Source organism: Lutra lutra, chromosome 2, assembly GCF_902655055.1.
Source record: "Lutra lutra chromosome 2, mLutLut1.2, whole genome shotgun sequence".
Lineage (NCBI taxonomy): Eukaryota > Metazoa > Chordata > Mammalia > Carnivora > Mustelidae > Lutra > Lutra lutra.
In genome coordinates, this window is record NC_062279.1 from 108,184,850 (window position 1) to 108,201,662 (window position 16,813).

At 48.1% G+C, this 16,813-nt stretch overlaps 1 protein-coding gene across 4 annotated transcripts in view; it reads right to left on the bottom strand.

Annotated features, from left to right (window-relative positions):
• Window positions 1-2,070: 2,070 nt before the first annotated feature.
• Window positions 2,071-16,813, bottom strand: part of LEF1 (lymphoid enhancer binding factor 1) — a 119,913-nt gene continuing 105,170 nt past the window's right edge. For 2 of the 4 annotated variants that reach the window (XM_047718175.1, XM_047718177.1), the window contains 3 exons: window positions 16,537-16,585; window positions 15,857-15,897; window positions 2,071-3,266 (listed from right to left, as the gene is read on the bottom strand). In XM_047718175.1, coding sequence (XP_047574131.1) covers window positions 15,863-15,897; window positions 16,537-16,585 — 84 coding nt within the window. In that variant the 3' untranslated portion in view covers window positions 2,071-3,266; window positions 15,857-15,862. The remainder of the gene's footprint in view (window positions 3,267-15,856; window positions 15,898-16,536; window positions 16,586-16,813) is intronic. The other 2 variants (XM_047718174.1, XM_047718176.1) reach the window with 1 other exon arrangement.

The window sequence follows — 16,813 nt, forward strand, 5'->3', positions numbered from 1 at the left end:
AAAGGAAAGCCACACAGGCATCTTGTTACTGCTCACAGGCCCTTGATTAGAGGTTTCCATGTTGTCGCAGCCTGAGACCAAACTGTGGAGGAAAAAATTATTGTACTTGGGACATCTGTAGTCATGAAACAGTTCAAAGGCCCCTTCAAACAGCTCAACAGGTCGTTGCCAGCAACCTTAGCAACTTCACACACTAAAACCAGGAGGAAAACACCCCTTCGTAAGGACCAGCATGCCAGCTGTGACTTCAGAGGAAGGCAGTGTTTCCAGAGAGGCTGACCCATCCTCCTCCTCTTGGCACAGAGTTCGTCTCTGAGCTTGCAGGGAACGGAGCCAGATCACTCCCAGATCAAACGAGGCAGAGCCGGTGGTGCGTCCGTCTGCCCACAGCTGCCCCCAGGATGCCTTCCCTTGGGCCGTACCCCTCGGAGACGCCTAGCTCTCCTTGCCCGCCCAGCCGCCTGCAGGAAGCAGGGTTTTGGTAGAGTGGGCCGGGAATGAGCACCGAGCTCTGACATAAAGGATATCTGGGAGAAACAGGTTATTCTAGAAGGAATGTAGAAAACTAGAAGGGAACCAAGTTGGTGGAAGGAATGACTCAAAGCCCCAAACGATCCATTTCTTCAGCATTTTTTACTGTTTTTGTTTTTTAAGATTTTATTTATTTAACAGAGATCACAAGTAGGCAGAGAGGCGGGGGGGTGAGGGGGACAGGCTCCCTGCTGAGCAGAGAGCCCGATATGGGGCTCGATCCCAGGACCCCGGGATCATGACCTGAGCCCAAGGCAGGGGCTCACCCCACTGAGCCACCCAAGCGCCCCTGTTTATTGTTTTAGGTCGTAAAAATGTAGATGAACCACTGAAGGAGAGAGGACTTGAGGGGGCTTTGGTGGTGTTCCATTTTCAGCTTCGTGTCCTTGCTCATACTTGGTGAACAATTTTTTTTTTTTAAGAGACTATTACTAATTTAGTTTCCTTCTAAGATCCAGGGGGAGCCAATCACTGTGTTGGTATAAGTTTTTTCTACTCACCCCCCCTCCCCAAAAGTAACCCTTAAGCATCACCTCCTACACCATTTTGTTTAGATTTTCTAGTTAACTCCCAGAAGGAGCTTGAATGGCAGCATTAGACTGTTTGGTTCGTGTTATTAAGAAGAGTCAGATGATTTTCAAATGAATATGAAACCTTTCTAACAAGTAGGTCTCCTGAACGTAATGGAGGTTCCCCTGGTTCAAGTTCAGGACTAAATGATGAGGAATTGGAGAGGTTCCAGAGGATAGTAATGAAAATGATTAAAGGACTGATGATGAAAGGTTCAAGGAGTTGGGATCACTTAGCCTGGAGAAGAGAAATTGGAGGGGTGATTTAATGGCAATCTTCAAGTACAGTCCATGGAGGGTTAGTACAAGTGTGGCTGCCACCTGTTCCCCAGCTGTACCAGAGCCTGGGAAAGGGAAACCGACGACACTTTCAGCAAGAGATTTAAGTTAGACCGGGGTATCGGTGGTTCTCAAACTAGTTCAAAATACAGCAACCCATGAGATACTGGTTTTAAACTTTAAATATAGTTTTTGCTAAATTAGCTGATTCATATGCTAGCCTAATAAAAGCTTACGAGAAAATTATGGAATAGAAACTGAAAACTGGGATAATGTTGACTTTTGGGAGATCAGTGGGAGTTAAAACCTACCTTCAGCACAGGACCCCTTGCTTTGGAGGAGCCCTGTTTTGAGAACAGGTGAGCTCTGATGATGGAAAATGACCTGTGCACTTGCCGACGGCTGGAGCCCATGAGGCTGGTCTGTGGTGTTCAGGGAAGAAGAAACTCCTGTCTGCATCCTGGTGAACGTCGTCTTTCCACTGGCCCCCTTCTAGGTCTATACCTGTGAGGACTGCGTGTCCTGGGGAAAGGGGAAGGTGCCCTCCCACAGCCAGGGGCCGGCCTGCCCTGGGAGAAGACTGCGCGGCGGCACCCTCGGGTGTGGAAGAGCCAGCTTGGGCCTGGCCGGCAAAAGCGGTTCGTCACCACCAGCTCTGGAGTGTCAAGGAACTTCACTCTTTAAGGACATGTTGTTTTAAAATGTTTTATTACAAAGCTTCTTTTAAAAAATGCTCAGCACGTTAACTCAAACTGGAATGACAAACGTTAGATGGCAGTTTGGGGCAAAGGCTGTGCCTTGTTATTTAAAAAAAAAAAAAATGGGTACATCAATGCTCATTTTAACAACTGGCATAAAATCCCACTAATTGGCTAATAAAAACAGATACAAATACAGAACATTTAAAGTAATAACAATTCAAGTGCTGGGCTTTTTACAACAAGGGGGTGAAAAGGAAAGAAATGAAAATTCACTGCAAACCAGCCTGCTGAAAGTAACGGTTAAGGTTTACCATTAAACAAAGGTGATCAGAAGAAAAAGAAAATGAACTAGGACTGCCCACTGCTACTGACAGGGTGGGTTTGGCTGTTCCGTGTACTTAGCTCTATCAAACACCTTACAAGGACAGAGAGGCCACTGTTACAAGTAATTCACAGAGAATCCACTTGTCTGACAAGATACCGCTCAGAAAAGGGCGGCTTCTTTTCATTTTTTATTTCAGACTTTTCCAGATTTTTGAATTTTACTCAAAAGCTCATAGCTAGCAAAATATACAACAAGAAAGTTTAAACTAAAAAGTGAAAATTTAAAAAATTCAAGTTAAAAAAAAAAGCAAACACAAAATGAATCCTTTTGCACTGTTAAATAAAAGCTTTAGGAGAAAGGAGGATGGGGGGGAAAAAATGAAGACGGAAACAAAGAGGGAATTCTTCCACAAAGTCCCCCACCGGGACACTGTGATGGATGTGCTGGCTGCCGGCTCCAGTCGCTCCTGGCAGGCGGATGTAGCCAAGTTACTGTCCTTGCCAAAAGGTTTACAGGTATGGACGCAAGACGCTCTGGGAAGTGCACGCGAAGAGAAGGGAGGGCAGCTGCTCGGCCCAGCTAGCATTCTCGGGGGCTCTGTACTTCTCGTTTAGGAAACCTTTTACGCTTTATTTTGGAACTTGGCTCTTGCAGAAGATGAAAGGGGGTTTGGCAGTGATTGTCTTTATGGAACAGCGTCTCTAGCATTGACCTCAGGGTAAAGGTGGTGTCAATTCTCCACTGGGGTCGACTGGACAAGCCCTGGAGACAGTCTGGGTTTTCAACAAGCTTCCATCTCCAGCAGAGGTCCCGGGGTCGCTGCCTTGGCCTTGCACGTTGGGAATGAGCTTCGTTTTCCACCTCAAGAAGGAACAAATGAGACACTGTTAGTGTGTATGTGCACAGGCCTTTGGCCTCTGTGGTATATAGTACATGTCTTAAGATCTCTGCACTTAAGAGTTAGTCCACTTTGTTGACTAGGTGATGGCTAAAATGGCTAACCCTATGGTAGCCCTAAGTCCTTGGACTACGTTAGAGGGTAAGTCTTACTTAACAGAGACTTTGCTTTGGTTCCACATGCGTGTGCCTGTGTGCACGGGGACATGGAATGCACGGAACCCCTGGCGGGCTGAGCAGTGTTAGGGCCATCAGCACTCCAGTGACCTGGAAGCTGCTCTTATCATTAATGCAACTACTGTCAACACTGTCCCTCAAGAGGACGGATGGAAACCGTGAAGAAATGATCCATGTACATAGGCTGCTACTGAAAAACACAAAACGGGAGCAAATCAGCCACAGAATGTTGGTGACTGTGGAGGCCTGCAATGCCCATTCCAGTTCCCATTCTCCTGTCGAACTACCCTTTCCCCATTTAGCAGGCCAGCACCTGCTACAGCCCTGTGGGGTCTGAAATTTCAGCAGGGTATAGCGCCTGCACACAGGAGAATCAAAGAGCCAAAAAGGACCCTACCTTTCCAAGGATAAAGGAGCAAAGCCTGGACCCACGGGGAAGGCAGCCCGCAGACCCCTATTCACATGTGCTTTTGCAGCACAGATTTTCAAAGGTTTGGCTCACGCTGCTGTTCCAGATGAGGAACGGCCTTACAGGCCTGGGCTAGGAGCCACCAGCAGCTGGGGCCAAGTGGGGTGATAAGAACGGACTGCGTGCTGAAGGAGACGGGATGTCCCTCTGCCAGGACCCAGCCCGGCCCCAGCCTCAGGCTGAGGACTGTGCCCACCTCCCCGCCCCCGCTCAAGGAAGCCACACCATCTGGGGCAGTACAGCACACTTTCAGCCCCCTATGCCGTCCTGGCCTTCCCCTGCCCACCACACCCGCAGGGCCTTGCCCTCTCCCTTTCTGGAGCTGAGCACACTCACATGATTACTAAGACAAACTGGGCTGTCCAGAGTGGCCATGTGCTTCCCTGGGAAGAATCTCAACATCTCCTAATAAAGCCGTTTCTTTCTACAGCCTCCTAACTTCCCACTGTTATTTCATTATTTCAGTGTCCTCTTACTGGTCCTCCTAATAGCATAACTAGTACTAAAATTGGCCAGGAATTTGTCTTTGCTGTCAAACAAGACCGACCAAATGTGGTTGCTTCTTTAAGATGCAGGACCATCGGGGCAGACCAAGTCTTACCTCCGAAGGGGAGACACGGGGGCCTTACAGAGTTGCTCTATAGATATAAAACAGGTCAAATCAAGATTCTTTTCAAGAAACCACAGGCATGAGGCTCCGGAGACTGGAGACTTCCCACATCTAAGGCTTCAGTGGGGGGCTGTGGCTGGGCCGGGCCAGGCGAGCCCCAGCGCAGCCCAACCCACCAGTGAAGTCGGTGCCATCAAAGCTGGCAATTACGCTCCCGCTTCAAAGGCAGCGCAGCAGGGCCCATCGTACAGATGTTAAGGCTTGGGCTCGGCCGGAGTTCCTGCGAGGGCCAGTCCTCGAGGGTTTGGAGATGGCACACGACAGTCCCCTCTGCCACCCACCCCCACCGGCCAGCTAAAACCTCTGAAGTTCTCCTGCACCAAACTCCAATCTTGACAAAAAGAGGCCACCAACCAAATGGAACCTGGAACTCAAATGGGGAGAGCCCGAGTGGTCAAGGGGTGGCTAAGGAAGACTGTCCGAGTAGCTCGATTTCTGGGCGATAAACAGCACTAACTCTGAGGCTTTAGCAATGTCCAGGCCTTGATGCAAAAGCAGGGAAAGAAGGGAGATTCCTTCTCTGTAAGCTCCAACATGAGGTGCTGTTGGAAGATGAGTGCTTCACCAGCCTGCTCCTTGGGGTCCACAGCCCAGCCCCCTGCCCCAGGCTGTCCCCCTGCAGCAGGGGCCAAGGAAACAAGCCCTTTAGTAAGGATGAGGTGGAGGAGAGGAGGGTCAGCTCAAGCTGTCGGGGCCAAGCTGGGGGCAGCAGAGCCTGTAGGAACCACATGGGAAGACCGGCCCCCAGCCCCATGACTTAGGTGATATCATTTCCTTGTTCAGAAATGCTGAGGATCCCAAAAAATTGGGCTGGAATTACAGATCCTTCTCCCCCCACCCCCACCAAATGTTACTAGTAAAGAGGAAGAACTTTAAAATGTTTTTAGTTATTACCTGACATTTGAGGGGAGAGGAGCAGAGAGAAGTTTTGCAAGAGGTGAACAGAGGCAGATTTTAATTGCAAAAACTGCCTTAGAGCAGCACGCCTCACACCTCGCGCCAACTGCCTAAGTCCTGGTGCCTGGCCCAGGGGCAAACTGACAGAAACCTGTTATTTCAGGACGTGAACTCACTCTCCTGTTGCGCAATGCAGTGTCTCTGAAGGAGAGTGGCGCGGAGGGCTAGAGCAGGCTGCCACAGGACCCAGCGTGACCCGCCCTAGCATCACGGAGGACACTGAGGCACGTGGTCATTAAATGATCGGTCCAAGGTGGCCCTTGGAGAGAACCCAGGCCTCCTGGGCCCACGGGGGTCAGAGCCTCATGGCTTTCCTTGTGACTTAGGGGTGGCCTTGTGTGCATGCTGGTGAGGGAGAAGGAAGGAAAACAATGTCTGCTGAGTCCTGATGTGTAGACACCAGGACATGTACCCGGTGTGCACGGCATCCTGTCATCACGATAGCTCCCTGAATTCTTGCCCATTTACAGATCGGGAAATGGGGCGCTGTGTGAGGTTGAACAAACTGGCCTAAGGTCACTCAACCTCTGGGCGGCAGCATTTGCTCTTGAGCCCTAAATATATGGCTTCTGCACCGTATCCTGGAGCTAAATTATCATCCACTTTCTTCTCTCCTGCCTACCTTCCAACCACCCGTCTGGCCCCAGTCCACAGCTCGGCGGAGTTGGTGTGCACTGAGCTCACTGCCCAGCCCAAGATGTTACGGTCTGCTAGAAAGCAGGATGCTAACAAGAACAAAGGGCATAAGACGTTAATTCTGAAATTTAAATTCTCCTTTAAGGTGGAAAGTATAACCTATAAAAACCAACTCCAGCTCCTTGTAGGTGAACACTGCTCGGATTTTGGAAAAAGGGAAAAAGGATAATACATGGTGAGGAAGGCTGGCACAGATCTCCTTTCTGCAGCTGAGTCAGCCGGAGTCCCAGCCAGGGAAGACCAGTCAGTCCGCGAGCCACAGGCTCGGACGCGGTGGATCCCCAGAACTGGGAGGAAGGGGTGGGAGGAGGGGAGCAGCACGAGGATGTGTCTTTGGGCCCTGTGCTTGGGTCCATGTTCTACAGACGGAGGCAGGGGTACTGGATCCATGCAGTTGCCATTCCCCCCGCCCCCACGGGTTATTCAAAGTGAATCATCAGGGAAAGCAGACTTTGCAGTGTTGCGAGGACCCTGAGGCAGGCCCGGAACCATTACTAACTTCTCTGGGGGAAGATCTCTAGCTGCTATGATCGTTTCTGTTGCGCCTGCTCTGTGGGCACACAGATCACATCAGGGGGCTGTGCCTCCCAGGGCAGGTCCTCCAGAACCTTGCTGCTTCTGGAAACAACACAGAGATCTTCTCAAATAAAGGGTGGAATAAGAGAGCCTCAAAACTTCATTTTAGTTCTATAAATTGAAGTGCTTGAGGAAGACAATAACTAGGTAGACCCACCTTATCCTCCCACCTCCAACTTCTTTATCCAATTCACATTTCTCTGTATGTCTTCCCCTACCAAAGATGCTAACTTCATTTTCTAAACATGAAGCAACAGAATCAGCACATCCTTATTTTTTTTCTTTTCAGACCCAGATTTCCCTGTTAAACACCTGTGAGTGTGTGCATGTACTCAGGTGTCTCAGCACGGGGGCCTGGAGAGGCACCAGTGTGCTGTGGGCTCTGGGCAGAGCTCAGAGGACAGCCCTGGGCTGGGTCTGAACACCGGCTACAGCGTACTACCCCGTCATCTCAGGTCAGTTACCGGAACCTACCAGTTTCCTCATCTGCATAACGGAAGCCGTAAGCTCCCCCTTCATAAAGGAGGTGCTGTGTGTGGTGAGCGGGCAAGTGTTTGGCATCTGCAGGACATAATAAAGGTTCGTTACTGCAGCAGGTGGAGACTGGGGGGCAGAGACCGACCGACCCCGGCTGGAGCCTGACCCTGCTGCATGGCGGCCGTGGGGCCCTGCCCCCGTTCCTGGGGTTTGCTCACCAGCCTGTAGGCCCGAGGTCTCCCCTGCCCAGGGCTGGCCCAAGAGTGGCACGAGGGACCCCAAGCAGGGGCATCTCTCAGAGCACCCCGGACACAGAATGTGGTCCAGAAATGTCCGTTCTATTCCTGAGGCTCCCAACCTCAACATGTTTGAGGTAATATGCAAGATTCGCACTATTTATAGAACTTCGGGTGGAAAATTACCTGTAGAAGAGTTCTGTAAAATGTCTCTTAGGGAAATATAAAATATCTCCAGCAACTCAGTAATTGAGAAAAGTAATCCCAAAAGGGCAGCAAAAATTTGTTATATTCTCAAAGAACATACCTAAAATTTTAGGAAGTGTCAGGTTAGTATGAATTAAAACTTAAGCAAAAAGGTGAGCAGTATTGTCCCACTGAAATGCTCTCATTTTCCACTCTTTCTGCCAAAAAGAACCAAGCTCACGGATGTTGTAAAGCAGGGTCCCCCTCACTCATACGGATCTCAGTTAGCTGGCAGCCTCAGTCCTAAAGAAGACAGTTGAGGAAAGCAGGCAAAAAAAAAAACAACAAAAAAACCTCAAGCTGTCATGGTGCTATCGCAAAATTCAGGCACAAACCCAGCACACTTTACCTTTCCTTGCAAGAGGGTCCTCCATATCCCAACTCAGAGCCCATCTACTTTTAACTCACAAATCATTCAAATAAGCTTCTTTTCCTTGTTCCTGAATCTATACGACAGACCAGAAGAACTTACTACTTTAGGGGAGCAGAGTCCCCGATGACTAAGACACGTAAATTATGAAGAGCAGATTTCTTAAAATCCCACCTTACTTGCAATCACTTAGCATACCGGCAAACAGCACCCACTCCTTGTTAGCATACACTATGTGCTCTGTAAAATAACATCAGAAAGTATTAAAAAATACTTAATTTTCATGTACTCTGTTGAAAGAGATCGAGGTTGAACTCAAGAGTTAAACAAATTACATGTTTTCATACTTAAAGTAGTAAACCCAGAGTTCTCTGGGAAACCATTACCCAGAAGGGCTCATTTCCTCAACAGTTCCAGATGGCTCATTGAGAAAACCATTCTTTTTAAACCAAATTTGTCCAAAATAATTTTCTTGTTCTATAAACTATTCTTAAGTGCATTGATCTTAATTCAATTGCACGCTCTTTCATGAACAATACTAAATATTACATGTCTCAAGAGGGTTTAAAGGAGCCTCTCCCTCTCCTATTATTTGTTAATGGCACGTGACCAACCTTGGTAGCTGGGGTCCCGTTCCCCATTTGTTTCCCCAGGCAACTTAAACACAATTCTAGCTCTCCTGACCATGAGAGAGGGGAAAGGAGACAGAAAGGGCGCTGCAACACAGGAGAGATTTTTAAAAGCTATCACCTGTGCCTTCGCTTGGGCAGGGTTGGCGAGAGACGATCACCCTGTCCGCTGCTCTGGCAGACCCCAGCCAGCCGCTTCCTGGTGAGCGGTAGCAGACACATGTGGGGTTGCTGCCTAACTCCCCTCTGGACTGTCCCAACTCCAGTACAGCCGTGATGAGAGCGATGTGCCCCAATGTGACCGTCCCCTGTGGCTACAGCTGATGATGGGTTAAGGCCGAAGTGTGACCCACGCTGGGCTTAGCGGAGTCCCTTCCCTGGAATTTGAATCATCTCTTTGGGACATGGATGCTAACAATGTGAAAGCTTGGGAGCTCTGGACATGGGGATCAAAGAACTGAGGAAGTCAATCTACAGAAGGGAGGAGGAAGCAATTCTGGGGGACAGATGTAAGAACAGGCCCTCTTCTAGTCCTCTCCCTGGGCCATGTGCATTGCTATCTTGGCTCCCACAAGATGCTCCTGCATCCTTGCAGTGGACTTCCCCATTTTCCTTACTCCAACATGGACTGTCTCTTCTTGCCATCAAAGGCTTCCATTGTATGAGTCAGTATAAAGTGTCCTAGAGAATGGTCAGAATTGGAAAACCTACATTCCACACAGCAGAGTCCAGCCACACAGTGTCGTGATTCGGCCACCTCTCCCTTCAGGACAGTGTGCCCAAGCCTGCCCTTCCTGCCAGACGTCTGGATTTTCCTTCCTGAATGTTCTTATTACAGAGTTCCTAGTAAGAGACATTGTAATCAAGTGTCATTGCCTTGTGACTCCTCTACAAGGTTTCTATGAACTTGTAACAAGTTTAGCAGGAATCTGTGGACAAACATACAAGGAAGGAAGTCACAAGAAGGCCGCTGCCTCAGACAGAGAAGGCGTCATTCGGGAGCCTCTCCAGGCCGCCTAGATCTCCATCTTCTAGGAGAGCAGCCTGCCAACCATGACATGACAGATGCCACATCAAATGTCATACCAGCAGCCACTTGGCAAGATACCAGGCAGGAGGCTCCTCTCTGCTCTCCCCTGCTGCCCCTCGCCAGGCCGGGCCTGCTGCAGGTGAGCATTGGGCCCATGTGAGCAGGGTGTCACCTGGTGCCCAATGGAGGCAGCACAGCCATGCCAGCCGCTGCTGCTCTGTCCTACGGGGTCCTCTCCATCTGATGGCCCCTCGACTCCAGGCCTTTGGCTAACTTTCTCAGAGCCCCTAGCACATCTCCTGCTTGTTCAGTGACAATTCTAAGTGCTCAACAGACTTAGTGCCAAGCACGTGACAAAAAGATGAAAAATGAAAGGCAGGGTGTCATATTTTTCACTTTCCCATTTTTAAAGCCTTAATTTTTACTTTGAGACTGGACGAGGCTAAGATTCCTCTGTTTCTGACCTTCTTATTTTGTAAGGGCTTGGCTTTGCTTTCTAACTGACGGGTCACCCAGAAAAATTCCTGGAGGCTTACTGATACCTAATGACTACATCTGCTCTTGGGGCACAGAACTCAGAGCAAAGATGAGGGAGAAGTGGCAAACTCACCAGGGCAAGCATCAAAAACTTTTTCTCAACGAGACTACTAAACACAGACTGCTCCCTAACCCCAGGAAAGCACAGGCTCTGGAAGACCTTCTTCAGGCTTCAGCCCCATGGCCAGTCCTGAAGGGGCCTCCAGCCCTACGCTGAGCTCTGTAGGGAGGCTGTGTAAGCCCCTGCGGCCCCAGGTCCCCCGGCCTCCGTTAACAGCTCACCAGGCTCCCCAACAGCACCCGCCAATGGAAAGTTAGAGTTTTTAGAAGACGTAAATCCAAGCACTGCACAGTCAACTGCTGTACTATCTACGGCACTAGAAACTACTTCTCCCACACACCGCTTGGCCCCAGGGATATAAGGCGGAAGTAAAAAACAGAGTTTTCTCAGTTTGTCAATTATGCAAGGTAGAGATTACACCAAAGTCAAAAAGCTATGTTTTTGCAATGGGCGCCTGTGTGTATCTCTGTGGGTTTCTCTTCTAGATAGCTGGTTCTTTCTCTTCAGCTAGCTCACTGATGTTATATAATCAAGTATGCTGAGGTATCATAAAAATATCTTTTCGGTCTATGTGATTTTAAGATGGGATGTTTGTATTTGTTTTGTTAAAGTAAATGTTAATAAGCCACTTGGGTTCTTAAGTTGGTAAACTTGGGGGGGACAGTTCTCTCCAGCTTTTCAAAAATGCAAATTCTTTGCTTCTTTAATGCCTTAGGAATATTGACTAAGTCGGGAAGAAAGGGAATTTCAGTATTTGATGAGGATCTCGGACTTCCGACAAACTCTTGAGATGTTACTTTCTCCAAATAAGCTTGTACGGAAACACTGGAAACTCCCGGCAACACGATCACTGTTCTGTCAAATCCAAGAATTCCTCTCATGACCAGACAGCTCAACAGTTACTTACTCCAGGAAGCCTTCCTTGACTCACTCTGATTTAGATACTTCTTACTCTGTTTTAGCATAAGGCATCCCTCTCCTTTATAGCATCAAATGTTTTTATAATTACCTAATTTTAGGTCTTTACCTTCTTAAATTGAAAGCTCCTCCAGGAAGAGTCCATGGTAAGAGTCCATTTAGCAAGTATCCCCACTGCCTAGTGCAGTCCCTGCCTTGCCAGTGGTCCTCGTGATGTTTGAAGAACGAAGTGATGGCGTTTACAATAGTGGCCTTCCAGGTGGACACAGAGAATGTGTGCAGACCCCTTCCCCAGGGCCCTGGGCTTCCAGCATTCTGACAAGTGACAAGTTAGTCCTAAAAGATAAGGATGAATCTGGCTTCCTTGAAAGACTACAGAGCTTGGGAATGTCTAACCTCTAACCTGGAAGAATGTCATTCATGGAGCCCACTTCCAATTATCCTAAAAGTTGTTGAAGAGCACTGAGACTAGGTTGATACTCATTCGTTTCAACTGGATTTCACCAGAGTGGGTGTGTTTATAAAGCCTGGAAGTACAAACACATGGAAATACAGGGACACGCTGGGTGTATGAGGAACTGCTCACGGGCAATTTTCTACGTCAGGCTGCCATGGGGCACCTGCAGTAATATTTCCCACCAGAAAATGAAAGCATCAGATGAAACATGTATCTTTTAGGAAAAGAAATGCAAGTTTTGGGGAGTGTGTTTCTTCACTGAGGAGAGCCTTTCCTTATTAAGTGGGGGGTGTTTTCCTTACTGTGACTAGTCCTGCACTAGTTCAGAAGAATGAGAATTCTCTAGCCTGGGTGAGACACGTGTGGCCACCTGAGCTCAAAGAGCTAATGCAACAGGACACCAAGATAATGTTAAGTTTCATTGTGTAGCTAGAGAAAGAAACCCTCTCAATATCTGCATGTCGGAGTCACAGGACGTTCCCCTCCTGGGCATGAGGTTCCAGCAGCTCTGCCTCATGGAGGAGGAGACTTAGCTAATGCTCAGCAACTTCCCTCCAGACCCAAAACCAGTCTTGAGAGATTTAACTCCCCACTGTTGGCAGGATTAGCTCTAATCGAACATCCGATCTGGGCTTGGCTTGTTCCGACTGGGAAGCCAGCACTTGTGTGGCTGTAGTCTGGCAAACGAGGCACCAGAGGCTCACGTTAGTGGGGAATCCAACCCCCAAACTAGAGGCAGTGCTTCTGAGGCGCCCGTGCCGGGGGGGGGGGGGGGGGGGGGGGGGAGGCAGAAGGTGAACTACACAGAACTGAAAAACAGCCACACTGTCTACATGTCGTTTTCCAGACCAGACTGCTGCTTTGACAGAACCACTCAGAGAACGAGGACTACAAATCAGTAAATACAAGAGACCCAAGTCACTTCCACGACACTGGGAGGCAGTACAGACCATGGCAGAGCTAAACAGACCTGGCAGCTGGGAGGCAAGGGGATAGCGGGGAGCTCAGAGGCCTCAGGACCCAGGGAGGAAGACCTGTCTACCGGCTTTAAAGGACTTACTTACCCCCAGGCCTCACGTGGTTGGGGAGGGTGGGAGGGGCATCCCAAAGCCTGGGTGGCCTCGTTCCCAGTCTAAGCCCTTTCCACAGTGCAATGCTCGGCTCCCACGTCTTTCATTTCTCTGCTATTGCTCTATTCCAGAACCACATACACAATACCCTCCATTTTTCAGGGATAACCAGCTATCACCTTCTCAGAAGGGTCTTTCCTGACCACCCCACCTAAAGCAGACCCCCAAGTCAGTCCCTGTTTTATTTTTATGACCGTGTTCATACTGTCCTGTTAATGCAGTAACTGGCCTCAGCCATGTAAGCACCATGAGAGCCTCGCTCAGCACTATCGTCCAGGTCTTACGACGCTGTCTGGCATCTGTTAGGTGCTCGCTAAGTGCTGACCACTGAGGAAACAAGTCAACTACCTTATGTAAAGAAGTTCTGAATTCCCAGAACAAAGGGGAGGGGCAATGGCAGGAACAGTATCATTCCTAATTTACTAAAATTTTTATGAATGCAAATCAGGAGCTCCTCCCTGCAGTTCTTATCAAATGGCTGGCAGTGTTGCTCTCTGAAAGGAGTCCAGTGACTTCAAAAGCTGCAGGATCAGCCCAGCAACGGCAGCAAGAGAGACACTACAGACTCATAACGTGAAGGACACCAACAAGCCAAAGCAGCTGCTGAGACTGGGGCAGAGGTGGGGTGCACAGGGGAGGCACTTTTTCTGGGACAGGGTAGAAGGAGCACCTTCACTTCTAGAAAAAAATAAGTGACAAGAAAGCACAGTGACAGCTGTGACATTAAAAGATGTCTGAGATACACTATAGGACAAAATACACTTTGCCTAATCTTGTCTAAAATACTACATAATATTGATTAAGGACACAAAACCAAATACCAAACTCTGAAGTATAGAAACCTGTTTCTGCATGATTTTTAATAGAAATAGTGTTAAAGATTTTGGAGTGACCATAGGTCCTCAGGACACTGTACTTGGGAGGGTTGTCCACTGAGAAGCAGAGGATGGAACAGCTGCTGCCCATACCTAAGTGTTCAGTAATTAAAAGGACAACATTCTTTAAAAAAAAAGAATGCAAAAATCAAATACAAAAAGCATGGGTACATGCTTGCTACCAGAATTACCTCTACTATGACACAGGGCCTGGAACTGTGTCCCCTCTGGGTCCCTAATGACCCAGCTGGGAAGCCAGATCAGAAGAGGTTCTCCATTAGTAGCTACTAAAGGGAGTTAAACATGGACATCGTCTGTGATACCAGTTTTCAGGTATCTTATTTGGTCATCTGTATGAAGGGAAGATCCTCTTTCCAGAGAGAAGCCTGCCCCTCAGCTTAGAAGAGTTTTGATATCATGAAATTATACGACGGCATTTTGAAGAACCCAGGGAATCTGACTCAAGATCAGGAGTGTTTCACAGAGGAGAGGGCAACTGGGTTAGGTCTCAGTGAGCGATGGAGGGAAGAAGGCAGGCATGTAAGATACATGAACAGCCGTCGGCGGTGAGTGTTACTCCCGTTTCACAGTTGAGGAAAGTGGATAGTGAATAGCTCAAGGAGACCGCCCAGGCAAACAGCTGATTAGAAATTCCTATCTATCTGGTACCAAAATGTCTACAAGCTTCTCTGGGAAAGTCCATTGAAATTTCAGCACCAAAATGGAGTTCTAGAATATTAAGCGGAGGTCATGTGTTCTAGCCAAGAACCCAGTCTGTAGGTTACTGGTCTCTCCTCAGAAACACTGCAGACCCACCCACCTTTCCTCGGCAGAGGAAGCGAGCTTTGCAAGCAAGGGACGGCATGTGCGGCAGCGGCGGTGTGTGGGGGGAACTGCTAATAATCTTGTTTGGACTGAGCCCAGGACTCTTGATGGCTAGGATGGAGGCGAGGAAGAGAGACCAAAGGGAGAGGCCAAGAGAGGGTACGGGTAGGAAGAACCACACTAGCTGGTTTGCACTTTATCTTCCAGACAACAAAAAGCACTGACCGTTCTCAAGTTGGGAGGTGGCACAATCGATTTGTGTTTTAGCAAATCCCTCTGGGAGCAACATGGAGGCTCGATTGGCAGAAAAGAAGCTGGAGGTGGGAAAATTATCTAAAGGCTATTCCAATAATCCAGACAGTAAAGTGGGGGCTGGGCCATGATGAGAGGAAGGACTCAACCAACATAGGCCACGAGGACAGACCCGATGGAACCTGGATGTGGGCAGCTGGAGAGGGAGCAGAATCGAAGGTAGCGCCTTAAGGAACAGGTTGTCACTGGAAAATATGTCAATGTATGTGAATTCAAAGCTCAGCACAACTAAGTCCACTTACAAAGCCAGGTTCCCACCGGGCTGGTGGCCAGTTGGTCAAAAATATGGTCACTACAGTAAAACAACAACTAAACATCACCTATGAATACTTGACTGGGATCCAGCAATGCTCACCAGTAAAGAAAAGAGCCTGCTTGCAGAATACAGTTAATCAAGTCTCCATGCCATATTTTTAAATAATAAAAAAAATACATAAAGCCCCTCTTTCTCACTAGATTACTTTTAAGTATCTACATATCATCTCCACTGAAAAGAAGTCTCTAGAGCAAGCCCTTCTGAGTCCTGGGCTGGAATGGGTATGGGCACCTCACACTCAGCCCTGGGCTTGCAGAGTAAGAGGCCTTGGTGGTTTTGTTGTTTTTTTCCTTCTGCAGGCAGATTTGCCACTGGTCAGGAACAGCTGAGAAGAGTTAGGGGAAAGGGAAAGAAGAAAGATTAAAGGGGCAAGAGGGGAAGGAAGAAAAGAAGAGAGAAACACATACTATATTACAAAAACATAGCCGGTATAAAAACCATCCGATTTTTAAAAGCACTAATTGGATTTTGATGGCGTTTCCTCTTTAAAGGAGCAGTGTTGAATGCATCAGCGCGAGCAAGGAGATTCACAAGCAAGTTGCCTCTGTTTATAACTAACGTCAGCAGGAGGACCAGAGAATCGTTCTTACCATGTTTCAGATGTAGGCAGCTGTCATTCTTGGACCTGTACCTGCAGAAAATTGTGTCTTTAACAAATTTTTATTGAAGAGGTTTTTGTACATTCCAAATACGTAGTAGCTACAACATCATGTGGGCTTGTTTGCTTTACTTTTTATGGTTCTTATACCAGCCGTTTTTATTTGTGCAGTACAAGTAGTGGCCTTCCTTTTAACGAAAGAAAAAGTAATAAACAGGACCTCACTGGTTGATGCCTTGAATTAACGTCCAGGAAAGATAAAACCTGTTGTCATGTTTTGTAATTTCAGAAAACCCAAACCACAGAAAAGATTCTCAGGGACACATAAGGTAGTGTACTACAAAATCAGAACAGACGCTGTCACTGTGAGGGGCTGTGGAGACAGAAGCTCAGCAGAAGTGTCAGGACAGAGACAACAACAGCAACAACGAGACACAGGCCACCGCAGTCAACCACCAAGATTCTGGGGACGGGGTTTGGGGAAGGAGCGCTCAGACGTACCTTCACACAGTCACATTTAAAAGAAAGGTCTTTTAGACATTTTTAAAGATTGTCAGGAAGGAAAGCAGAGTTTAGAAAACCACGGGTTACAGGTGCAGGAGATACAGACTGCTTTAGAAGGTGTTTGTCGCACGCAGGAGAGCGGGCTGGGAGGTCACATGGTATGCCTACCTGACGTCGATTCCTGGAGCTTCTCTCTCTTCCTCTTCTTCTTCTTACCCTGGAAGGAGACGGACACACGGTCACGTTAGAGACTGGACTGCGATCACAGGCATGAAGGGACACAACGGTACAAAAGGCAGGTAGGCAACAAAGAGAAGTGCCTCATTCTCACTCTTTAATTGACCATCTATACCTAGAAACAGCAAAAGAGAGAGAAATTCTTACCTCTTTGTGACCTTTGACTCCCCTGCTTTGTATTTTACTATCAAAACTGACAATGGAAGTG